We start from the raw sequence: 27447 nt of genomic DNA, 5'->3' as shown, positions 1-27447 counted from the left end.
TAAAGTGTTCACAAAATGTAGCCAAACCAATATACAGTTTTCAGTAACGCAAAAATGTCAAAGATTCAGCCAGGTCTGAAATGTAAAAACTGATTGAACGAATTTCTCCTTCAATCACATCTCCGAGATAGTTTTATCAAAACTAGAAAAATCAATGACGGAAAAAAAAACAAGGCCTGGTGCAACATATCTCTTGTCCACACTTGCGAAAAACGTTTCGACGATGTAAAGCGCATTCATAGATGATAAGGTGGTGGGTGAACACGAGACTGCCGATGCCTCCTGGGAACACCCCTCGGGCAGCCTCTCCGCTCTCAACAACCCAATGATTTTCGAGAGCTCTCGAACGGACCTAATTTCACTTTCAAATTTTTTCATCCTGTAACAACCTGGAATCGAGAAAGAAAGAAAGAAAAAGGTCCTTGACTTTACACATTCTTTCACAACGTGATACAAATGATTCTCTCAGCGGTGGGCGATTACGGTTTATCGCCCTCCGCTGGGCTTTTAATGTGACAAAGTGGATGCACGAGGCTTTGTACACTGAGATGTAGGAGTTGGTAAATCAAGCCGTTTGTAAGGAGGATCACCTAGAAATTATAGCCGAGTCTTGCAGCACGGTTGTAGGCTCTTCATTCATGAGAGTGAAAGGTAAAACCCGACCACGACCAAGCACGAAACACGTCGTCAAGTGCTCAGTCGCTTGACTGTGTATATGGAGAATATCGCAGAAGTATACAAACAAATTACAGGTGGTAATGTATCATATTTGAGATGAGGGTATAAACTCCAGTGAGCGGATTATGACTGAGAAGAATAGTAGAGACAATTTTGGAAGATTTGATCCGAGAGAATTTATAAGATTGTATAAAACTCGCATAACAGGATGAAAGGAAGGGTCACACAACGATGATACTGAAAGTGTTCATTATAAACCGAATATGCACTTTTCTTTCTACTTTTCTTGCTCTCTCTCTTGTGTTTCTCATCATTACATGGTCACTATTAAAGCTCTTCTCTAACTTATTCTTTTACCAGTGTTCAACAAACTGTGTATACTTAAAGTTTCACTATAGCAATTTGCATAATTTCGACTACTTAATTGTGACACAAATTTTCACAATTATCTCGCCACAAAATGTGACAGTTTATCAGTTAGATCTGATAAAATGATTCATAGCTGCATATACATAAAACCTGCGTTGAGTAGAAGTTAACAGATGCTGCATTGTCATAGTGTGATAAATCCCTTACACTGATATGATTTGGAGTGATTTTCTTCAAGCAAATGTTAAAGAACTGCTGATTGGTGGGCATCTTGTCCAGTGGCAAATTTCAACCAATTAGAATCATTGTAACATTTATGGAAGAGGACATCAAGTCTTAGTCACCATTAAAGAGAGGACCAATGCTTTTGAAACCTGTACTCTAAAATGGGCAGTACCATCAGCCGGGATGTGCTCACGCCGGTGGGGGGTGGGGGGGCTGCACTTGGCAGTTCTGAATGCCGCCCAGCACAAACAGTATTTTAAACATTTCTGCCCGGCACAATTTTTGACGATTACTTTGACAAATTTTATCATTACCAAAAATATGGGTGAATACTTGGCACAAAAGTTAGCCTCCAGAATAGGAAAAAAGTTGGTTCCATTTGCCATCTAAGGTTACTTCATTTGCAAACATTTTTCAAATAGGACGGGGAAGCCCCTTCCCCCCAGCAGGTGGATCACATTACCGCACAAATCCACCCGGTACTCAAATATTCCTGAGCACATCCCTGCATGAGTATACTTCATTGTGTGCAAATTGAATAGGGCAGTCGACTACTTAAATGGATAGGATGAATCTTTCTCTTATAACCCCCCCCCCCCTCAGTCCAATCAGCATGAGTCTTTGAATGTGAAAAAAAGTTCATTGGACCGATAATTGTTTAACAAACCTTTTTTTCTCTTAATAGCGAAAGCATAGGACGCTCAAGTGTTTTGCTCATGTTAGCTCATATTGCTTCTCAGGAAAGAGTGAAAAGAAATTGATATGCACGAAACACTCTCTCTCGACATTTTTGTGTTAACCTGTGAAAAAAAAGAAGTAACGTGAATTGAAAGAAATAATGTCGATCATGTGATATCCAATTTCTGTTATGTATGCCAACATATTGCCAACATATATGTTTCATTGAGTTTGAACATTTCAGCTAGTATAGGATTTCAGAATTAAATTATTCATCACAGAAAACCCTTTTGTTTATTATACATTATTGAAAAAAAGACCAGAAAAGAAAAGAGATTTAATCATCAGTAAATTTACACGTTTTTTTTAGAATCAAACAACTCCCAGTAAGTCAATTAAATCCTTTTAACGTTGTTTGCTCGTGACAAAGCATGGCTACAATCTAATTAAATAGTTGTGGTTGTCAAGAGTTAGACTTGGTCAAGTCATTCTCCTTTTTGGATGACAAAAGATAATAAAAACACAGTCAGGTGGGGTGTGTTTTGCAATGCTTTTACCTTGACTCCTTTCTTCAAAGGATAGTCCAAAGGAAAATTAATTTATATCTTAATTTTCAATTTTTTCTTTTTTGATTTTCTTTAATAAAAATCCTGTCTAATCTAAGGTTGAAAACTGCAAAGGCATTTTGCCTTCAGTCTGCAACTGTGGCATCACACATGTTTGGTTCAAATATTCACTCATGGTACATTATTAAGCTGCGATAATTTCCACTATCAAATATCCCAAAAAAATGCAATACAAGGAACTGCATGTAACTTTGAGCGGGATGGCTAGCAAAATTGTTCTATTTTTATCAGTCGAAGATGAAGTTCTTCCAGGAGAGAAATTTATTTGCCGACCCTCTGCCTATGATAGATTGTGTCTGATTGTTTGAATAGCCTAGACGTGGTGATATATTCATATCATAACAAACAAGGCCATAGCAAATAGAATGCTATTCATAAAACCAATTTATGATCATATTGACAGAGATGGTTGGTGTCTCAAAATACACAGGGATGTGCACATAAAATTACACCAAATTATTTGAAATACCTGTCCCCCCCTCTCCACCACCCCGTTCTATATCTGTTATTATGAAGTTTGACAATCAATTTCAATTGTTTTGAATGATTGACATTACCAGTTTAACTATTTTACTCTCTCCATTGTTGAGAAGTTTGACATTATCCCTATTTGTTCTATATCACACGTTTTCGAAGATTGACATTACCATTTTAACTTATTATTGTTCTATATCTGTTGTTATGAAGTTGGCAATCTCTATTGTTTTTTCAATTGTTTTGAATGATTGACATTACCAGTTTAACTATTTTTCCCTCTCCACTGTTGGGAAGTTTGACATTATCCCTATTCGTTCTAAATCACACGTTTTTGAAAATTGACACCATTTTAACTTATTATTGTTCTATTTCTGTTGTTATGAAGTTTGACAATCTCTATTGTTTTTTTCAATTGTTTTGAACGATTGTCATGACCAGTTTAACTATTATTAATCTCTCCATTGTTGAGAAGTTTGGCATTATCCCTATTCGTTCTAAATCACACGTTTTCGAAGATTGACACCATTTCAACTTATTATTGTTCTATATCTATTGTTATTATGAAGTTTGACAATCGCTAGTGTTCTTTCAATTGTTTTGAACGATTGACATGACCATGCAGTTGAACTATTTTGCTCTCTCCGTTGTTGGGAAGTTTGACATTATCCCTGATCGTTCTATTATTCCTGATCGTTCAAAATGACTTGTTTTTGAAGCCGATTGATTTACCGTTTCTCTTCTCTTCTCTTTTCTTGTCTTTACAGATTTCTTGTTCTCTTAACGTGCCTTGTGCTGAGTGTGTTAGTTACCGTTAAAAATGATTATGTGGTTCAGACATGTAATCGAATCGTTTTTACGCTGGTAAGTTCGAAAACAGAAGAATGAGGGAGGAAAAAATCCATGGTTACCACTTCAAATCGATTGAAACTCAAACTCGAGTATACACTTGAAAGGGAAAAAGTGACTTTGAATGATGAATTTTTTTCACTCTTCAATCTCACTAAACATTGAAATCGTCTGTTCACGAAGATTAAAACAGGTGGGGGGAACCGGGACGGGTGACGTACAGTTTATCATCTCACCTTTGTTACTTATAAACAACCAGAGTTGTTCTCCATGTCAAGAATTTTAACTTTCCTTTGACCTACTATCCACTCTGATTATAATGAAGATGTAAATGATTCTATGTGGGAACAATTCAATCATTTTCTGGTCATATCAGCTTTTAACCTATGCCTAATATTAGTAAGTGGAGGATCAAAACTATACAGTATGAAGACGTTTTCCCCGAAAGGGAACGAGGGGTGGATGTTGAAGATTTGAGAATGCATAGACTCGGGATATGTGACCTGATTAATTTGGCTTTGGCTTTGAGAACAACGTTAACGTATTCTGCCCTCTGACGAATCAAACCGTAATAGTAATTACCGACTTTGCGATCCACGTTAAGGTCATTGCGGATTTTGCAATCCGCGATCCACTCACAAGTTTGCAAGGTCGGTAAGAGTGACTCCATAGTTTTCCCTTTCGGGACACCAAAAAGGGAAGATTAGGTGAGGTAACCTTAGGCTCAGTAAGATATACTCAGGCTAACTACTGTCTAATTTCTCAACCGATATAATCTGTATTTATCGTCTAAAGGTTTTTAACTTGTAAATTATAACTGATGATCTTCTTCTGTAGAATGGATTTTTCGGATAAGAGAAATTAGTATTCACAATAGGTCTAGTTGTGTGTTACAAGTGCTTTTATATAAATTGTAACATAATAAAAAATTCTCTTTTCATTAATATCTCCAACATTATAAATATGAATCATGCTGTGTTTATCTACACATTTGTTTCGTATAATGAAATTGTCAATAAACTAAAAGAAAAAGAATATATCTTAGCAAACATGAGAAATACAAAATTGTAATTTGATCAAACTAACAGAATTACCATCTAGATTTCATCCCCCCCTCCCCCCCCAAAAAAAATATTACAGACTTTTAAGTAATCAATGAGAATTTGGATTATCTGTCCATTGCAATGGCAGATTCTCTCTTTCCTATTTTTTTTTTTTGATTAGTTGACATGAAACTTGCACGACTATTTGATTGCTCATGGTACTTGGATATGTGGGCATATATGCCGTAAAGATGGAATTCTGCTTCAATTTAGTACCAAAATGAATCCCAAAGAGCTCTCTTTTATGAAAATGAAAATGAAATCTCTATTCTTTAACTTTAACATTAAAATGGTCATTTTAAGAATATACCCCCTTTCTTGATTGATTGATTTATTGTTTTAACACATAGTAATACAAGGTGAACAAGACAATATAACTGCAAATAAGTAAATCTGTGAAAGGAAGTAAACTAAGAAACCCTTGTGGGCTTAATCGAATAGAGTACTCCCATCAAAGAAAATGGAAAACCTTAACACCTAAAAAACGAAGAAGAACCCCCCCCCCAAAAAAAAGCAGATAACCTTAACACATAAGACAAATAACACTACCCCCCCTTCATGTCTAAACGTGCCGTTAATAATTTTGTTTTTCTTTTTGGTTTACTTTTTCTCAGGAGGTGGGGTTAGTTTTTGTTCTAAGTACAGAATGCATTTTAAGAGTCTGGTCCGCAGGCTGCCGAAGCAGATATCAAGGTTTCTCAGGAAGGTTAAGGTTCATTCGGAGACCTCTGGTCGTTTTAGGTAAGTCAATTATTTTATCTCTTCAAAATAAATTAAAGGACCTCCCCCCCATCCAAGAATGGTGGGGGTGATAAATATCTTTTTTAGCAATCCACACTTGATCGAGCAGCAGGAGTTAGATTTATGCTTACATACTTTTCTATCATTCACAAAAAAAACAGCAAAAGAGGCTGACAAAGCAAATGTAATTTACTCGATGGGAGAGAGTACTGAATAAACTGCCATTGTATTTACTGATGGGGAGGGTGGGGGGGAGGGAGGGAAGGGGGAGGATTAAAGGAATGAGTATAAAAGAGAAGTTGATACCACAGGACATGCTCACATGGGGTAAAACAACATTTTTGAATTGCCTTTTGGAAATGGGAACCTGGACGGTATAGAAGCAAAGATATATTAGAACCGGTCAGTATTTCCCTCCAGGAAGGTAGGTCATCAGCAGAAGAAGGCCACGAAGGGGGCAGCTGGGACCTCCAGACTATTTGTCTGCTTAGCAATAGGAAGGGGTCAAACGGAATGGGTCACATCATGTCCAAATTACTCATGGCAAATTTTCAAAACTTAATAGGGGGGGGGGGGGAGAAAATACTTTTCAGAGACACCTGATGACCCAGGGTGGTAGTGAACTAAATGAAAACTTTGTAGGCTTGTCAAGCAGGCCACTTTCTGAACAGAAAGAAGAAGAGGAGGAAATAATTAATTAAAAAAAAACAGAAAAAACCGATTGTTTTAACCAGTTCTAAGAAATGTTGTTGATTCTGGCCACCATAGAATATTCTATTGACCCACTTTATATACAATGATGTATTTTTTTTTTGGGAGGGGGGGGGGGAATAAATTTGTGAAATTCACCTCCTTTTTTTGTTCTTTTTCTCCCAATATTTTTGGGTTTATTCATCTCCCTTGCAGATATTGTTGTTGCCACAGCTTCTTCACTAATCATCGTCGTTGGCAGCAGCCACGCTAAATTTATGAAACCGGCCCTGCCCGGCCTTAGGTTCATCCAGATATTGAGGCTGGTTAGATTAGACCGGCGAGGCAATTCCTGGAAGTTACTTGGCTCAGTTGTTTGGGCCCACAGACAGGTTCGTAGACAATCAGAGCAATCAGGTTTTCTTCGTCGAACCATATTATGGAGAATAACATATGTTCTTTGATACCTTTCCCAGTTGCTTAGACATTAGCTTTAGGTCTTGGCCAAGGTAAGAGAAATGTCTCATCTCTGCCTTAATTATGTCTTTTTAAGGACTAATGTCCTGCGACATATGACCTCACCTGATGTCCCCCCCAACTCACACCCCTCCCTTTCTCACGCTTTGTCCCCTCCCCTCATCAGACACTCCAAGGAATACAGCAAGAGTCACCAGGAAATAGGTGGCACATATCGCTAGTAGCATTTTCCTATTTGTAGTAAAATGTCCAGTTGATGGTTATTTATGGTCAAACTTCTAGATGCATTTAAAGCCATGCTATATAAAAGCACCTTCTGTTGATAATTTACACTCCTCAATGTCTCTGAACGGTTTTTCTCTTGGGGGGGAGGGGGGTTGGGGGGTTCATCAGGTTTCATCACAACCAGCTTTTTTGACGTATAATTTCCATCAGTTTATCACATTTGAAAATAATTTTTTGCTGGCGATCAGTGTTGAGAAAGCGACTCAGTGTTACCATCTCACATCACTTTTTAAATATTGCATTCTAGAATTGCTGTGAATATGAAAAAGTCCAGCAGTTACAATATACTGTAGACAAATGAACTTTGTTACCGTAACTTTTCGATGCTTGATGGATTTTTTGTCCGTATAGCTTTCAAAGTTATTCACTGCTTGTTTTCTAGAGTTTAGTGACACTGTAAAATGTAAATATCTAAAGAGAATGTAAAGAGAGAAGAGAAAACAAAAAAATCTCTCCATTCCCGTTCTATCCGTAAATATACTAAACAAGTTGTTAATTATCACAACTTAAAAGTAACGTAGTTGTCGTCTACTAAATGACAGCAAGTTTGAAGTCAATCGGATGAATCGATGCTAAAATATTGCGAAAGAAAGAATCTAGCCTCACTGGTGTATATATTGCATATGGGGCATCTCTTTGAATGATGTGTGTGAAGTTGAGGGCGTGTGTGCACTAAGACGAGCTACTGAGAGTTGATGTGTGCAGTTTTCATATAGTTATGAGTTTAATTGAATTCAACTATTTTTTCTACTTATTGCTTTTTTATCCATGAATGACATATCTGTGTCTTCAAGAGTATATCGCCCACGGGGGGGGGGGGGGTGTATTCATATCCGTGGTCTTGGTCGTCATGGTGACATATATGTCTGTTAAAAATTCAAAAGAGGAACAAGGAGTGATTATAAAAGCAAAAAAAAAAAAAAAATAGGTAAATGAGAATATTGGTAATTTCCTCTCAAAAATTTGAATTTAAATTTCCATCTTTTAATTGGGTTGTTTTATTGGGTTATTTTTGGGCTGACTTGATGTTAGCTTAAATAATGCACAATCCATAAATTAATTTTTTCAATGTTTTTGCAGGATATGAGAAAAATGATATTATCTCTTTTCCTGTAGCTGTCAATGACATTTAAATTGATTTACAAACTTGATAGAAATATTTATAACAAGTAAAGTCGTTATCTCATTAAGTTAAGCGCTGTTTCAGGTCACCAACAATGTGCGACAGTTTAAAGTGTGGACAGCAATATTCAACAGATGCTTCATGAAAATACCTTCATTTAACATCTCGTTAAAGCTTCAAATATGATTGTTTTCTAGACAAAAGCCTACTTTCACTGGATTCCAGTGAGTAAACATTGGGGGGGGGGGGCGTCATCACATATGTTCTCCTAAAGATTAAAGTTCCTTTTACATAAATAACATTATTGACTTTCTCGCAGAAAGTGAGACAATATCGGGCATGTTGTCATAACTGGTAAATGAGTCCCTAATTCGACAATTATTAAAAACATTTTTGGCTCATCATAATTGTAACAGTAATATCTTCATTTGTGGATTAACGACTTGTGTGTAATACTGAAGAAAAACAGAGATAATTTTCAAAACATATGAAACGAAGATTATATCTCTCTTTTTACTAGAATATTACCTGTCTATAGATTTTGTTACATGGTCCCCAACCTTTAAAATTTTCATATTTTCAATGAATAGGCTTTGTCGCCTTAAAGGTATGCTGTATTGGTCCCAAATATGCTAGATATTCAAATATGGTCACCTTTGGTTAAAATTCTTAAACTTTTTTAATAACAACCTTGGAGGAAATTTTTCCTCACTGGGACATTCAGTCATCTTTGTGTGTTCCTTAAAAATGTCTGAGAACGATTTGGCAAGAAAAGATCTCAAGGAAAGTACTTTTTGAAAACCTCTAGCAATTATAGCGTGCTATAACTTGGGGCCTATACTGACTACCTTTACATAGCATTTCACACAATGTTCTCCTGCTACAGATAGATAGATACATCCCATAAAGTTTCTCAATAAATATTTTTTTTTTAAAAACATAAATTTCAACAGCGAATCTTCCAGGCTGAAGATCCAACAAAACATGGAAATTGATATTTATTGTCGTAAAGTTTATTCCATCTCATGAATTATGCTTAAATTGCCTCATTTTTTGTAAAGATCAAAGTCTTGAATTTTGACCAAGTTTTCCGAGGCAATCAAAATTCTGTCTCTGTCGTCTGTCATTATTGCCAAACCCGAGAATGGCCTCCTCTCCAGCGCTTTCTCAACAAGCATAGAGAATTTTTTCATACAGCATTGCACCACCTTGAGTAAAAGAACCTTGTGGAGGGTCGGCACTCTTAACTGCAGGTGCAGTCAATGGCATCGTGTACGTTCTACAGCCGAATCATTCTATTATCGCGGCTCGGCTCGATTCTCACCTTTTGAAAGGTGAACGGCCCTTCCTCGCATGCCGTCAGACGCAATTTGTCATTCCGACTCGTGTTAAGCTGCGAAGATTAAGAGCTGCATCGCATCTCTGCCTTCGTGAAAAGGGAACAACAAAAGCAGAGGGGACCAGCGGGAGGTATTTAGATCCTCGCTGAGAAAAGTTTAAGGAAGCAGGTTTCCTCGAGACGGGGGAAACATAAAATGAGGATCGACACATTAATTAACGTAACCGAAAAACTGGAAGCTTTAAAATGCGTAAGTTTGCGCACAGTTGAACGTCGTTCCATTTTAGGTCTCTTGATCATTGATAGTAAACACCTCCAGCCACTTGGCTAAATTGTTGGCTTTTTCGCATCCATGGTTGTGTCTCAAAGATGTTTTGAGGCAGCCTTTCAACCTTGATGTTGTTAGTGATTCTTTACATCGCAAAACTGCTTGAGCCTAAGCTGCAAGGGGAGAGCGGAGGAAAATGCAAACACCTGTGCTTGATACTTAATACTGTCCTTAGTAGGAATTTAGCCTTAATAATTTCTATGGCAACCTTTATCGAAATATTCCAGACATTTCTGCTAATTTAAGCTTGAAACCAGGTGTTATCGGTTGGAAACGTGAATTATATGTTTGTAGGATGGGTTAAGAGAAGGGGATCTTAGCTAAGATTCCCTTCTCTCTTACTAACCCATCCCACAAAATGAGATATGGAAACATTGCCTGGTTAACTAATACCATTGCGATCTGTTTGTGACATATTTGTAAAACTGGAATTATCATGCCTTCCACAAGTATGTATGCGAAACTGTTTATATCAATCAAGCTCGCATTGGCAACAGATTTGTGCGTAATAAACAACACATGAGAATCGAGTGTCTATGCCACGGATTATACCATATAAATGTCTCTTAAAATATCGTTTCTATGGTAACCTTTATCGTACCCCTACGTGTGCCATTGTGGCAGACTATGAATTCTATTTTTGGTTTGTTTTTTCATTTTCCTCATCTGTAGGTTCATACTACCGGATTGCGACAAATACAAAACTCATTTTTACTAGGCATCTGAAAAAAATTTCCCATCTGTCTTATGATAATTAAAATCTCTTTAATTCCTCATTTCTAATTAAAATTCAGAGTGATCACAAAGCCCAGTTTTTCCCTATTTATTTTTCCCTATTTTGTCTTCTTCACATTTTCATTGAAATTTTGAATTTGGTCTATTAAGGTGTTGTATTCAATTACTTGTTGATGATATTTCATCCCGTAGGTGTAAGTTTAATTAATGTGCAAGGAGTCGTTGGCCGATCAAAAGTAGCGTCAATTGAAAGGGAACAAAAAGAGAGAATTCTCTGCAGGGGCTGATAGTTTGATGAGAGCTGCCGATGCCATAGCATATCACTTAACCTCTTAACAGTCAAGCGAACGAAACGAAAGCTGAAAATGGTGCCTTTTAACCATTTTTGTATATCTAGGTGACATATTTATTAAAATTTCGAACAACAATATTATCAAATTTTCCAAAGGGCATTGGCCGACAGCTGTGACTCGATTATAATTTTAAACAGCTGAGAATCTGTGCATTTTTTTGAATATGTGTCGATCGTCATAGTAACCGTTTTTGGCTTCCAGCAGGCACCTGATTTACTTAAAGTTAACTATAGTAGTGGAATATGTTGTTTTGTATGATTCTCTTTGACTTATCTCTTTTTCTACGAAACGATTCGATTAGTTGACATTTGCCTGTTACCTAATTTAAATGACAAATAAGAACGACCCCATGCTGCTATTGTTTGTAACATAATATGTAGGCTGTATATAATTTGACCTATTTCGATGCAAACGGTTCAAATCAGTCCTTCTGCTTTATAACTACATATTAATTTATGAAACAAACCAACACATTATAGTTTAAGAGCATATATATATCTCAAGGAAAATACATTTTATCAACAATGGAAAGCTTTATATAATTTCCCTGTGCAGTTTATAATCTAGAACAATAATCTATTGGATAATTTGTCAGCAAATTAAAATGTGGATAATTGGGTGTACATTATGCCATTTTCATGAATATGCATGATGTTAATTTCAAAAACAAATCACAACATGCATATTCATGAGCATAAACCATAATTTACTTTATGCTCAGTATAAAACATTACAGCAGGTGTTGGGCAGACATGAATATGCATGATGTTCATTTCAAAAATAAATCACAACATGCATATTCATGAGCATAAAAATAATTGATTAATTTTCTTGCTACATCATTTGCTGAAGGTGTTGTGCACACATTTTTTTTTAATTTGTCTCTTGCTGTTGACAAAGACATTGCCTCCAAAACAGTGTCAGTATTGAAATTTGTCTGAAGAAAATAGAATTGTGAAAGATTTTAAGGATATAAAAGTGTGAAAATAAGCTATGATCAATATGGGATTCCCTGAAAAATGACACCCCATGAATGTTTCTCCTAATGCGGTATACCTTTGTGCAGGTCTTTAGTGCAATTGATCGAATACTTAAAACATGGAAACTTACATCTTTTATGTAGCTAAAGTACTTAACCCAGATTGGGTGAAAAATTGTCACGATTGAAATGTTACAACCCTGCAATACAAAAATATTCCCTGCGATTTTGCTCTCATCCGTCCACAGCTAGAAGAAAAATTGCGTTTCAGTGATGCTTTTCAATGACATTAGATGCACAGCTGCATGTCCATGACATTGTCATGATAGCATGTATTGTCCTGAAGAGTTAGTGAGAAATCACATTGGAAACTGTCACGGACTGTTAATGCATTAGCCTAATCATGAACGTAGACCTTTAGATCATACAGGTATATTAACCAAGATTCCTCCTCTTGCATCGAAGAGCAGTAAAGGTGCGACTTAATACATAGAAAGTCCTGGATGATGAATGCTTCGACGAACATTCATCACCGCCGCCATCCACACGGTGAATATCTGAGCCTTTATCAATTAATCTCTCTCTCTCACGGATCGCCTACTGCGCGTACATTTTTTCGGCGACATCCCGGGGCTCAAACCGGGTCGCCCGCACGACGACGGTTTCGTACATGGTTCATCTGAGGATTATAGACATGCAGATCGCCGAAAAGTGATGAATGTTTACACAATGTGTCACATATTCGCCCTTTTCGCCAGAGGGCGCCGCGGAGAGATAGACTGACGGCTGCGTCTAACGATTTCTGCAGTCAAGTTTATTACGTCCCGACGGTGATCCGAGACGGAAGAAACGAGTCGGGATCTCATCTTTGAATCAATTTTCAGGTTGAGGTTAACTCTGCTGCAGGTTATATCGTCACATCTACATATACATTAAATACACCTGAGGGGTTATACCCAGCATGGCACACTCGATATTAACAAATGAAAGGAATGAAAGAAGTTGAAAAAACAGAAGGACGGACAGACAACGGTCGTCGTAATATGTACTTCCTAATTTTGCCATTCACGTTCAAACATAACATACTCTAGAGTTGTCATTAAAGGATTGGTTCAGGTGTTTGACATGTCTATTTTGTATGAAAGACCACAAAAAGACAAAAAGAACAGTGAAGAAACTACCATGACAGCATGCTCTGTTAAGGAGATATGACACTTTGAAGATATCAAAATTTCTTTGAAAATGACTGGTGTAGAAAGACTTATTGTGAGGGTGTGATATCACATCCTCACTTCCTTAACATGTGTGAATATATTTCTTTAAAAATTATTTACATTTTTTAACACATTTGAAAATAATATAATCAAAAATTCTTCAGATGTGTTTAATCTCAAATACTTCCTTTGACAAATATGAGATCTCCTGACATATCTTTTGGTTGAAAGTCATGAAATCTCACAAAATGTTTAGAGAGAAAAACAAAGACTTTTCAGGAATGTGAGGATGTGACATCACAGCTAGTCAGATTTCAGCAGTTTCTACACGATCTGATAAAACTTTACACTTGAATATCTCTTTAACCGCAAAAGATATTTGAACAGTTTTTTCACCATTGTGTTTCTTTTATTGTCCTCTTTCATATAACATAAACATGTATGACAACTGAACCAATCCTTTAAGCTGTCAGTTAGATACTAGCATATGATAGGCCTATTATGCATTGATATGCACTGTGAAGGCAGTTTGTTAGGTTGGTGAACATCATCAAACTTGTAAATAGCTTGAGGTGTAGTATGCCATAATAACAGAAAACAGATCAAATTAAACGTTGTTTACAATTATACGAAAATATTTATCACAGCCCAATTTATAAAAAAAAATCTTTTTTTCATTTTTTTTCTTCGTTTTTTTTTTTTTTTTTTACTCAGTTACTTCAATAAGGAAGTACAATATCAATTTATTGAAAAAGACATTTTCTTCTTTTTTTGGAAAAAAAACCCCATAAATTTCCAGCTAATTTGTAAGAAAGCAACAGAGATGTAACCAAAAAATGTTCGTCTTTATTATTTTTTGGTTAGTTTCGATGTATTTGATATACCAGCAAGATAAAAACCACTTCCCCACAAAATTTAATAATAGGCAGGCTTACAGTAATCTGTGTTTTATTCTGTTATGATTAAATCGAGGTCACATTACTTGATAAAAAAAAATGCGTAGGTGTAAATCGATTATGGAGAAAAAATTCTAGTAATAATAATCTGTAGTATAAATCTAAAAATAGAATAGCAAATAGGTCTTGACATATGTCTTTTGGCTCGTTATAACTCAATATAAAGTTGCGTGTAAATAACTGTGTCATTGAGTGTATCATGCAAAATGGAAAAAACAAACATTAAAATATAAGAATCATAATTATAATTATAATTATAATCCAAAAGAAATCCTGATGAAAAGTCTGTATTGATATAGCCGTGAGCCATGTTTGAAACTTGTAATTTGCATCTTAGCTTGTTTCGGGTAAGTTTCAGTCCTTGATAGCAATCTAAATATCTCATCTCCAAGCAGCTGACAGTTAAACGCTACCACCATTTTCTGACAGTATATTACGCCAACTGAACGAACCCCAATTTAATCCATTATTTTTCTTCTCCGTTTTTACTTTTTTATTTACTTTTTGTTTGATTTAATGACGTACAGAGTTTAAAGAAAAGCTTAATAAGCAAGATATTTGAAGTAATTTTAAGGTTTTTTAATTTATGATGTCTTTGATAATTTCCATAGTTCAAGAAAAAAAATAATAAATTGAGCTCTATATACACATAGTAATATTTCCTTAACTATAGCTTAGTCTGGGTTTCACATTATATATTCAACTATTTAACACGTTATGCTAAAGCTCTGGTTTGGATAAGTTTGCTAACATCCATTTCATCAGATCCCTGCCTATCTTAGAATGTTGCTTCCATGCACCCAGCTTGAATTAATAGTGTCCAAAGAAGTAAAATAAGAATATTAAAGTATTTAAAAGAAGCACTGCAGAAATTTGATATATTTTACTAATTGGCAGTACTGAATGACATATTTTGCATATTAAGTTTGGTTTGGGTAAAGTTTCGGTCCTAGCAGATCCTAGATAGCAATTTAAATATCTCCTCTCCAAGCAGCTGACAGTTAAACTTTACCACCATTGTCTGACAGTTTATTACGCCAACTGAACGAACCACAATTTAATCCATTACTTCTCTTCTTTGTTTTTAGTTTTCTCTTTTTTATTTAAATTTATTATTTAATGACATATAGAAGAGGATAAAAGTAGCTCAATTATATTTCAACTCTGACCTAAATTTCTCCCATTAAAAAAATATATTATCTTTCACTTTACTAAATACCTTAAAGAGTGATAATATTCCAACCTTCCAAATCCTCCCCTCCCCTCCCTCCCCGCCTACACACCACCTTCTTCCCATTGGCATATTATCTTGCCTGTTCTTAATGTTTTAAATAAAAAATGTGTAATTAATGTATGTTGATGTTAAAATATGGATTAATTGTTTTTACAGATGGGTTGACAAGACCTAAAGCAGTTTAATCAATAGATGATGCATGCAACACTGATTATTTAAAATGATCGTTTTAATAATTGAAGCCCTAAGAAGAAGAAAAATTTGGTGGGATATTCTTTCCTTAAATTCTGCTAATTTCTATTGAGTTGTCTTTAGGGAGGCAGGTGGTGAAAAAGAATACCAGGAAATGAATAATTTAGGGAAAAGAAAACAGAGCAATATTCCTTTTACTTAATTTTAAGAAAATGAAGGAATTTTAGAAGTATTTTTAATCTTGCAATCAGACAATTATATTAAAGCCAGAAAAGATCTAAAAAAAAAAAAGCATTCAACCCAAACCTCCTTTCTCTTCCCTTCCTATGTGTCTCATATTTGTCTAGGGGGGGGGGGGGGGCTATGGTGGATCACTCCTCCACATATTTTTGCGAAATACCTTAGCTTATTACTACTAGCAGATCTACTAACTACCATTTTGGACAACAAAATCAACTGTTTTGTACACCTACAGTAAAACTGTGCTCCCTACGTACTCGAAAGGAGGGTGCATTACCATCATGATTGTGTTTAAGTCTGTTAGAGCTAGGACTGGGTCCTAATTATATCCATGATCTGTTGGTAACCTCTGACCGTAGCAGAAATATGTTATGAAAAGAACCGAGTTAAAACCTCGTATGGGTATCGCTGGTTTGCGAAGGCTGGACCGAAATTGTGAAATAAGGTTCCTGACAGCCTTAAACAAGTCCAAAATGCTGCTACTTTTGAGAGGCAATTAAAACACTACTTATTTTTCATATGGTTCTGATTTCAGCCAGAATCTTGACCAGGTATAAATTTTGTTTCGTTACTATGAGTTTTATTTTAATTGTTGTTTTTCCTGTACAGCAGTGCACACAGTTTTCTGTAGTGGTTGTGCTTATAAGCCTTTATTACGATTTTTTTTTAAATTCCTTTATTTGTTTTATAGCCAATTGTGTACAATGGGAAAGGAAATCTCCTATAAAGTCTTAATAGAATTAACAAAGTAGGAGACTCCCTCAGGCTGGAAGAAAAGGGAAAAAAAATGTACAAAAATAATACAGTATATACGTAAGGATTAAATATACAGTAATAATAAGCTAATGCTGCTGAGATGGATAGATGAATAGATTATATAATACTAGTACGAGTTAATAAATTCCTTTTTCGAATGTCTGGTGAATGTGGGTTTGAAGGTATAGACTTCAACTTTTTTGATAATTATTATGATAGTCAAGAGAATAAAGAGTGTTATAGTCGGACCAGGCTAATACCTAGCAGTCTGAGAGGTTGTGGGTTTGGGCACGATATAATTACCAGCTAGAGTATACATGGCATTTTTAGTTTCTGGTACTACAACTTCCAGCTGGTAAAAAACAACCCCAAGAACGTTTGAGCTAATAAACCTGTTTAATAATTGGATAGCCACCTGACACGAAGCGTACTAAGTTACGAGCCATTCTCATTCCACATTCCTGGCCGTGTGTCAACGTGGTCTCTTGGCGTCGCAAAATGACTGCCTTCTGTTCCGTTCGTCAAGTCCAGCTTGTAAGGTAATTTGTGACTTGATAAGTATAGTGAAATGCAACCAAAGATACACCAGCTTCCTTGAAATAATTATGAAATCATCATGATGAGCAGTGTTTCGTCTCCCTTAGTTGCTAAATTCCCCGTTTTTTTTTTTTCGTTTTTTTTCTGTTCTCAAAGAAGAACAGAATCGTCAACTTGAAACTCATTACAAACTCTGTCTACATCGCAAAGCTAAACGAGTCTCATAAATTGAAGTCCGACATGGGATACCGTAGAACGATGTCTGGTCGTTAATATAGACATGGGGAAGGGACTAATTATTGGTAACGAGATATATCATCGGACGTTATTGTTCATCTTCGTTTGTCGTCGGGTCGGAAGAGCGACCTGACCTAGTTTGGGTGATCTATATACTGTAGTACAGTAGGCTAGCTGGATCTGACATTATGCTATAAAAAATCAATGGTACACGATAACAGAGTTCCTCAGGGGTAAGAGAAAATTTATCGTCAATGGCTTTAATTAACCGTACTCTGACACGAGCTTGTCGACCGATCGCACGTTTCAGGAAACCAAATTTAAGTGAATAACAAAAATTTGCTAGAACTAAGTTGTTAAAGTTAAGGCAGTTTGTTGTTCGAATGCTGACATTTTTAATAGTTGAAAAGTTAGTTAAGTTATTGTCGTGATTTTTACATGATAATAATATAATACGATACTAAATTGTCACGTACCATCACACTCGGGGAGGGGGACAAGTTGATTTGTGAAGGTTGGGGGGGACCTGGGAGAGGGGTCTTTGAGAACTTTTGACATTTTATAAAGCCTCTAGATATGATAAGGTGCAAATTTTATAGGTTATTTCCCAGTGTGTATTTGAAAATGTAATTATGTTATATGCATAAAATTGTTGCCAGATTTATTGGACGACATAACAAAAGGATTTAAATAATTAAGAACCACCACAATTGGGTCAATCTCTTTTATAGCCTATGTACGACATTCAGAATGAGTATAAAAGTATTGCAGAGTTTTCAGTATTGCTGTGGCATAACCAGCCAACTTGAATGCCGACACCGGATTGGATAAAAAAGCCAACTCAAGGTTTGGAAAAAGTGGGGGGGAAGGGGCAACTGCCCCCATCTCGCCTGTGCTCACACTGTTTTCTTTAAGTATCATTTCTGTCCCATATGCTGGAAGTCTACATCATCCACCGGCATTTTGTGTCTTGTTGTAAAAACGGGGGCTGGGGCTGGTGGTGGGGAAGGGGGGAATTTTCCTGGATCCCTGACTAAAGTCCTCCTCCGCCATCCCATTTTACAAGCTTGTTTATTCATCATCTGCTACCTCTCGAAAGTTTGTACAACTCTTCCAAATCTTTCACGTTTTAGGCGCGATTGGCACTGCTCCGGTCCGCAATATGTACTTCCACAAGATGACGAGGCACAAATAACCGGCATTGATTCTATTTTCTCCCGTAACTTTTTCCACTTTTGTTTTCCCTTTTAACCAATATTTATTATTTAACTTTTAATTTTAATCAAGTTTTTATTAATTTCTATTTTATTTTCTCCTTCTCTTCCAGGAGTTACTGACAACATGGTATATAGGTTTCCTGGCAGTCATGTCGTTGTCGTTCGTGGTCTACACTATGGAACACGAGAGAAACTCGACGGATTACGGCACGTTACCGGATGCGCTGTGGTACGGCCTGGTAAGTCAAGACTCAAAGACATGGAACGACCCGAAGAAATAAGTCGATGCGTTTTTAAGGCCAAGTCAATTCTTGGAAAAACAGCTTTAAATTTGACTTGTTCATGGATTAGAGCAGCTCAGCTCAGCTCCCTGTGTGGTTAGATCTCAAACAGCGCCTATTGGCTGACATCATGAGTGCTAGTGGATTCCACGCATCACTTTATATAAAGCACAAAGAATGGAGGGGGAGGGGAGGCTCGGGTTTTATTGTTATATTCAATTTCTCTGGTTTTACTTATTACATGTTCTTTTGAATGTGCTATTAATTATGAAACCAAAAATTACTTGAAAACTCACAAAAAATGAAATTTGCTCCAATGATATAAAGCATCGATCATGCTTGCTCGTAAAATACGAAAAATTGCCGGGCTACTTCACTCGAAAGTAGAGATGAACTGAATTTGTCATATTCTGTTCAATGGACGTTCAACACTCCACTGGCCGCCCCCCCCCCCTGTTTTATGCTTCCTCACTTTTTCATGGTAATTTAGCAGCCATGTTTTATTTTCAATTCAGCTATTTGGAAATTGTCGCATGATAAGACGTTCTTTTTTAAGTTCCTGACTCAAAACAAAAAAGGAAACCGCAAACTAAAGACAGCTGACATTTTGCTCGACTTTTTCTGGGACATTTATCCTTGATCATTCCTTTTCCTGTTAATTCACTCACCTCCATGCTACTGTACACGTATATTTATCTTTGATTAGCGTCGTAAAGAGAAGAATCAATATCTCGGGCTGGGATTCGGGGAGCAGACGAGAGGATAAAAGTCGTCAAAAGGAATCGCTGTCCTTGGTTCGATCTATACACGGAGGCTTTTAATTTTGAAGTCATGGTCAGATCAAATGGGGCAGGAGAAAAGAGAGACGACGAAACAATCGGTCGGCTGATTTAGGTCGTGTCTGTTGTCCACGCGCTTGCGTCCAGCAGATCCCGGGGGGGGGGGCAGAATTAGCACCATGAAAAAGGAGTCATCCTGAGAGCAACGAAAATTTCGGTTTGAAAAGTTGGCCGTACGTGCCACGGCGTAGATTGCAAGTGCATGAACAATTGGACCAACGATGACAGACTTTCCGTATTGCTTAGATTTTGAGGAGTGTTTTTCTTCTCTTTCTGGTTTGTTCAAATTAAATTAAGGGTTAGACACGACAAGGATTATACATCCAAAGTTTGAAAATGAAACTGAACATTGCTTAAAAGTTAAAATAAAAATGGGATAAGAGGATTAGTGGTTGTTGACTGGCGTTGGTAATTATAGCCTGTTTGAAAAACAATATACTGTTGCGTGATTTTATCTTTCGATCATTGAAGCGTACTGGGAAGGTCAATTTTCCTGTGAAATCCCCATCGTATGAAATTGGGGGAGGTTTCCCTGATTACACCATATTTGGGGCTTCAATTCCCCTGACTATATGAAACTTAAAGTTTCAATGTCCAGTCATGTAGGTATGGTTCACTTGGCAAGTAATGCCGATATTGTAGCACGTACGCACACTACGATATAACTACAGTATGAAAAGTTTCCCCCCGAAAGGTAATGAGGGCAGTATTGAAGAACTTAGCATGCATAGACTTTGGATGTGTGATCTGATTAATTCACTTTGGCTTCGGCTTTGAGTACAACGTTATACTGTATGCTGCCATGTTGGACCAATCTAACCGTATTAGTAATTACCGACTTTGCGATCCGCGGCCGGTTCCCCTCAAATTTTGCAAGGTGTAAGAGTGACTCCATAGTTTTCGCTTTCGGAAAACCCCCCAAAAATGAGCAGAAAATGTTATTTTTAAATCACATGCAATTAATACCATGTACAGGTTTGTCTATAGTAGCTTAGGTATGAATAGCCACAATGTAATATGTTCAGTTTTTTATGCCAAATTTATTATACATATATGTATAGCTGTATGAAGCTTTGTATCGTATATTTTTGGCGGCCTTGAAGCGCCAATTAAAATATTTCGGCCATCAATCATTCGTCATTCTGTTTCGATCAGAGATACAGCTCCGGTGAGCAGACGTCAGAGGACGAGCGCAGTGATCCATCGTAAATTATTCGCCCATCGAGATTTTACATCAATCATTTTGATTACAGAAGGGATGAAGGAATTTGAAAAACTTCCAAATTATTTTGTTAAGTAGCAGACAACACATAGATTGTGATACTTTATGACATGGCCGGATTTCGTATTTATGGGCCGATACCTTTAATTATCTATTAATGGTAAAACAATACACGCAGAGATCAACAGGTTGCAAACTGGTCAACTTAATTTGGACAACTCTAGTATTGATCTATATCAATAGTCGGTTGCTGGTGGGAGGGGAGGGGGAGGGGAGGGGGGTTGCACTGAAGCCAGACTGAGCATATGACATCATCCTTCATGCTCCACACATCCAGCACAACAGGTATAGATGATACGCAGAGATTAAAGGCATTGAAGACTCGCCCCAAACCGCATGCGGCCATCTGAAAAACTTAACTTTCTGTTGCTTGCAAGTGACATTTTGTTCGTGTCGCTACAAAATGCAGACAGTAATGAAACGTGATTCCTTGTTATCTTTAGCTGGAACTGAGATGTCCATCGCTGTATCGTTTATACACTGTGCTGTGGGTATTGACCGCAGCTGTATGTACTGACTGTACACTAGCGTCTAATTACCGACGGTAGCAAGCTGTGTGTGTATTTTCTGGGCTAGATGGTGGTGTCTAACACTTCTGTTACACCTCATTCGAAACTAGGTCAGATTACCGGCATTAGACGTTTCATTTTGCGCGAGTCTTCACACCCTTTAATCTTGGTCTTGCAACAGCTTCACTCTGCAGCTGTTGCAAACAGCTCTCTAGTCTTTCTAACATGAGGGCCTACTTCCAATATCCACCGTAACTACGGTAACTGTTCTAAATGGCTTATTGCTTGACTGCGAGTCTTTCAATTCAGTTTACAGGTGCGTCATTGGTTACTTGGTTCATATAGGAATCTTGAAGTGGTTAAAACCAAGGTTAAGATGTCTGTGTGTCTGTCTGTTCAATTCCGCAGGTGACGTTAACCACAGTCGGCTACGGTGACAAGACTCCCGAGAGCTGGTCCGGTAAAATGGCTGCTGCCACCTGTGCTATCGTGGGCATTTCCTTTTTTGCGCTTCCTGCGGTAAGCTACCTCAATAGTTTATTCCGAGCAGATTAAAACGTCACCCGAGTTGTCAGTCAATTTTTCTCTTCAGAATATCAACTCAGACTTGGAAGTTGTATTAGCTGGTATGAATATGTATGAGTTGTTATTAATTGTCATTTAAATGGTGAGAATGAGTACATACTTGTTCAAGACTCGTAAGACTTTGCATCATTCACTTAATTCAGAAGAGAAACTTTACTACAAAAAAACATCTGTTTAGGTGCATTCATTACCTCGGGGCATGAGAATTGTGAGCTTCATTTTACACAAGATTCCTTTAGGCTTGAATATGAATTGGGTGAAAATTTGTCATTTGATCAATAATATTGCAAATGTTATCAATTTTTTTATGAATTAACCAATGCAAAATGTAGAAATTTATCCAGCGTTTTTAAACAATTGCATTAATTTGGATAAATATTCGACTTCATATCGTGAAAGATTTCCAAATGATGTTGAAAATATTGGGCAAAAATTACCAACATTAAAGGCCCCAGTGTTTTTTGAGCTTTTAAAATGGTGAAAAGAAATTTATATTCCTGATCATGTTTAAAGTATTCAGCTGAAAGATGACATGCATAATTCTCGATAACATCCCTAATATGTTCTAGAAATCTGTCTTTTTCTTGTCCCCCTTTTTCTCTTTGCCTATTTCTTATTTTGTCTCAGATAAAGAAACAAAATATAGGAAAATTGGGAACTAGATCATAGAAAGTCTGATTTTATTTTCCAAGGTTTTTTGTTCCCTAGCAACCGTGCCATCTGTTCTGGAAACTGTTTTGTGTCCAATTAACTGCTCTCTGTTTCGTATCATTCCCTTTCTATAATCACGAATCTCGTTCGTTAACTGACCTCAGATTGTTTCACGAGATACCAAATTTGTCACATTTACTTCCAGTTTGCGTGGATAATTTTTCCTTCTGGAAGGAAGAGTGTGAATGTCATTCTTCATCAACTTCTCATTCGTGCTTACCTAGATTTTCTACCTCGAGCAAATCATGTCCTTTTTTTTGGTTTAAGTAAATTTGTTTGTAAGGCGAGGGGGGGGTGGGGGGTAGGGGGTCTTTATTTGAGTGGTCTGGACAAGCTGCTGACGTGGGGACGCCCGGAAATATCTATCTTTGTTGATCCCCCGAAAAATGTCCCTTGCAGTGATTTTAGTCTCAAATTATTTATCAAGACATAGAGTCTGTATAATTCTGGGCGGTTACGCCGTGCTACAATTAGGTCACACAAATAAAAGAGACTGCACCCTTAAGGTTCTTTGACGCGCAGTTTGGTAATTTCGCTTTTGGCTCTGGGCTTAGCCCGGTCAATTGAAATGCATCTTTCTGACCTTTAAGCGTTGAAGAATTTCTCGATGGAATAAAATACCACTGCTATCAAAAGAAGAAAAAAAAGTGGAACTTTTGTTACTGATATTTGAGCGTTAATTTGTGTGTGTTTGTGGGGTGGGGGGGGGGCAGGTTGGGGGATGTATATGGTTGAGGAATGGTAACTGATAACAGAATTTGTGCTGCGGCAGTTGTATCAATAGGAAGTTTGTCAAGAGGCAACTTATATGAATCATTATTTTTATATCATTTTGGTTTTCAGTAAGAAAAAAAGATATTTGTCTTTAGTTAAACACAATACCTTAAACTTAGAGGAAGTTCCCAATTCAGGAATGGAGTCATTACTTTCACCCCCCCTCCACCCCACTCCCCTTTCTATCCTCTTTACTGTCCCTCCTTCATACTTTGATGAGGCTTTTTGTAGGGGAAGTGGGTGGGGGGAGGACGAGGGGGGTAGGTGTCTTTAGTAGATGAGTGAAAATAGTAAACTGCATGCACAACTTGAACAATGTCAGTATATCTTTACGTTTCAATATGTCACAACATAACAAAAATCAAGTCACAACATAATAAAAATCATATCACAACATAATAACTCATATCACAACATAATAACTCATATCACAACATAATAACTCATATCACAACATAAATCATAACACAACATAATAATGATATCACAACATAATCAAACTAAAACTGTTAAATCACATGACAATGACGGTTATATATCAAAAGACTTCACAGCTTTGAGTTTAATTTGAAGCACTGAGAATCCATTCGTCACAATTGATTTTTTGCACTGTTTCTATGGCAACAACTTGTCACATGACCTAAATGCCTACATCATTGGTAAATGTTTCCCCACGGGAAATTCTACCATATCCATAGTAAGAGCTGATCACGGAATAATCGGAAACACGAAATGTGAAAACACTGTACTGTCCTTGTCATTTTGATGCTTGGTAGTTGATCTTGTAAATAGTGTTTCAAATTCGGACGTTGGAAAAGGTTTAGTTATGACAGCTAGGGGTGTAAACTTTGGTTGTGAAATGTACACCCCTAGCTTGTGAAACGACTCAATCTGCAATGACTATGTTGATTGTCTCACAGGATTTCTGACCTAATATCACAAAATGGGCTACGTCAACTCTGATATATAATTGAGTCATCTCAGATATATCCCAAGCTGTGACTATACATATAATCACATCACATATGACTGTTTTGGATATCTCATATAAATCTTTGGTTATAATTCCAATATGTGACTCACAACTCACATGACTGTTAGGGATCCAATGTGATTCACACCCACTCACATGACTCTTGGGTAGCTCATATGACTCTATAAGGTATCCAATTTGTGAATCACATCTCACATGACTCAGTCTTGGCCATCTGATGCGACACTTATATATATGACATGTTAACATAGGTATCTCTTTCTTAACATCATAATATCAACAGAGTACTCATGTGTGAGATCCAACACAATTCGTAGTTGACGCCATTATACTAGTAATGTATTGTAAACATATGTCATCTCAAGACTTTCAAAATTCTTATGTTTTTATCTTGAGTACTGCATAGTTCCATATCTGAAGAATTGACCTATCGGTCTCTGTACTGGACCAAGTTGTCCACGTATATTTACTTAACAGGGCCCATTCCTTATCAAAAACGTGTCAAATGAATTAAATTCTGTAATTGGTTTTCAGCCAACAAATTATCACTAAATGTACAAAAAAGTAATTACATTGTCTTTAATACTCGTAATACACTTATTTGGAATAAAGATATATGTATGGATGGTAAAATAATTAAGCAAGTTTATACTACTAAGTTTTTAGGTGTAAATATTGATTGTAAACTTAGCTGGCGCAACCATATTTCAACTATTTGCAGTATAATTGCACGGAATGTTGGCATATTATCTAAGTTGAAATATTATCTATCGGAAAACATACTCAGAACACTATACCAGACCCTGGTTGTCCCGCATCTCACTTATTGTTCCATTATTTGGTCTGGTACATACAACACCAACCTTAACAATCTTATAATACTCCAAAAGGCAGCCATTCGCCACATAACACACTCAGCCCCACGTGAGCACACCAGTCCCCTATTTAAGAAACTCAATTTACTAAAATTGCACGATCTCATTAAAGTTAAGCTTGCATTATTTGCCTACAAGACCTGGAATGGATTACTACCAGCTGCCTTTGACAATTTTTTAACCAGTAACAGAGATGTACATAATCATAACACGAGGCATGCTAATCATGCCCACTATAATCTCTACAATACCACCATTGGAACTTTAAGCCTACAAAACCGTGCAACAAAAACATGGAATCTTCTAATGAACGATTTAAAGAGTAAAAAGTCAGTCACATCCTTTAAGAAGTGGTTTTGTAAGGAAATAATAGCTAGTTACTGACTAAAACTAAATTATACCAGTATGTAATTACTATATATATATATATATATATTGAACATTTAATTTGTACTTATATCTATGTATGTATTCATACACATATATATATTTTGTTTTTTCTTTTCTTTTCTTTTCTTTCTTCAGGGAGTCTTCCACATTGTTAAGCTTTTAAGCTTTATGGAAGACTTCCTCCACTTTGTACTTTTGTGGCAAAACAAATAAACAAATAAATAAAACAGAAATAGAAAACCAAATAATTGGTATTAAAATGCAACCTGCACTGAGTACAGCGGTTTTGTTACTGTCCATGCACAACATTGGCGGCCTATCAAATTAGATGATTAGGCTACAGTCAACCTTTAAGAGTTTATTTTTATTGCAGAATTCCTCAAACCCTCTGTCTTATATTATCTGTCATTCCAGTACAGTCGAGAATCGTGAAAATGAAGTAAAAGGAAAACAAAGTCACAGTTTGTCGAAAACGTTACAATGCAGACATATCGACTCTCTACAAATTTAAATCAGCAGCTGTAAACGCGATTTGGAAACGTCTCTCGCTAACAGCTTTGGCAAGAAATCTTCAGATTGACAAGCTGAGCTTAAACCAATCATGTCCATTGACCTGAACAATTAGAGCCCAAATCTACTTAACCTTAATCGAGAATTTAACTGTTAGTTAATTATGATGTTATTAGAGCAGTATATCTTGTCTAATAGAAAACAGTGATGCACGAACATGACCCGACAGAAATAAATCTTCTGGCTGCGTTCGGGACGTGTAGCAAACATTTCCTGACGGCAGAAAGGTTGTCTTATATCATTCATTTATCTACGTATCAATTCATCTCTCAGTCTCTAAAAGAATACTATTTTCTACCAAAATAAGTCCACGGTACGGTAGGTTGAAGAATAATATAACAGGGGCAAAGAAATGCTTCGTTAACCTCCTACGACTGGGTAAAAGGTCACCCACCATCTCGAAGAAGTCATTACAAAATTGCAATTAGGGATTCATGGCAGAGATTCGCCTGTTGTTTTCCTTTTTTTCTCTTGAATTCTGTCAGTTTTGACTTTCTCGTGGGATTTTTTTCGTTTTCGTCCTCAAAAATCAAAGGTTATTTGAAACATAATCATTCAGACAAATGGTAGGAATGAAATATCGGGTTCTTTAAATAATTGAAAGAAAACGTCCGGTTTTGTTGAAGAGAGAGAGAGAGTTTAATTATAAGTTGCTTCTAAACTATAAAGGTGCCTTCCCAATGGAAATTATATCATCTAGGATAATTAATGGAGCAGCAAATGTTGTTAACATTTTCTATCTCGTAAAGTTGAAGCAACTCCCGTATTTAGCCGACGGCGGCCTATTTTTAGTTTTGTTTTTTTCCTGCTTCTTTCTTGATTTGGTTTCCTACTTCCATTTTGTTCCACTTTTAAAGAAAATTCGCAAAATCTTACCATTTTATTAATCGATACAGACATAATCAAGAGGGCTGGGATGGCCCGTGAGGGGGGGAATGGGAGAATGGGAGGGCAACCATCATTTTTGTAGTGGGGAACAGGGTTGGTTAAAATATGCAAAAT

At 36.7% G+C, this 27447-nt stretch overlaps 1 protein-coding gene across 3 annotated transcripts in view; it reads left to right on the top strand.

Annotated features, from left to right (window-relative positions):
- LOC139984800 (potassium voltage-gated channel subfamily KQT member 1-like) overlaps positions 1 to 27447 on the top strand; it is a 221165-nt gene that overhangs the window by 181161 nt on the left and 12557 nt on the right. For all 3 annotated transcript variants that reach the window (XM_071998857.1, XM_071998858.1, XM_071998859.1), the window contains 5 exons: positions 3818 to 3914; positions 5617 to 5743; positions 6650 to 6825; positions 18746 to 18874; positions 21955 to 22065. In XM_071998857.1, the coding sequence (XP_071854958.1) occupies positions 3818 to 3914; positions 5617 to 5743; positions 6650 to 6825; positions 18746 to 18874; positions 21955 to 22065 (640 nt within the window). The remainder of the gene's footprint in view (positions 1 to 3817; positions 3915 to 5616; positions 5744 to 6649; positions 6826 to 18745; positions 18875 to 21954; positions 22066 to 27447) is intronic.

This window comes from Apostichopus japonicus, chromosome 17 (assembly GCF_037975245.1).
Source record: "Apostichopus japonicus isolate 1M-3 chromosome 17, ASM3797524v1, whole genome shotgun sequence".
NCBI classification, from domain to species: domain Eukaryota; kingdom Metazoa; phylum Echinodermata; class Holothuroidea; order Aspidochirotida; family Stichopodidae; genus Apostichopus; species Apostichopus japonicus.
This window is presented reverse-complemented; position numbering and strand designations above follow the sequence as displayed.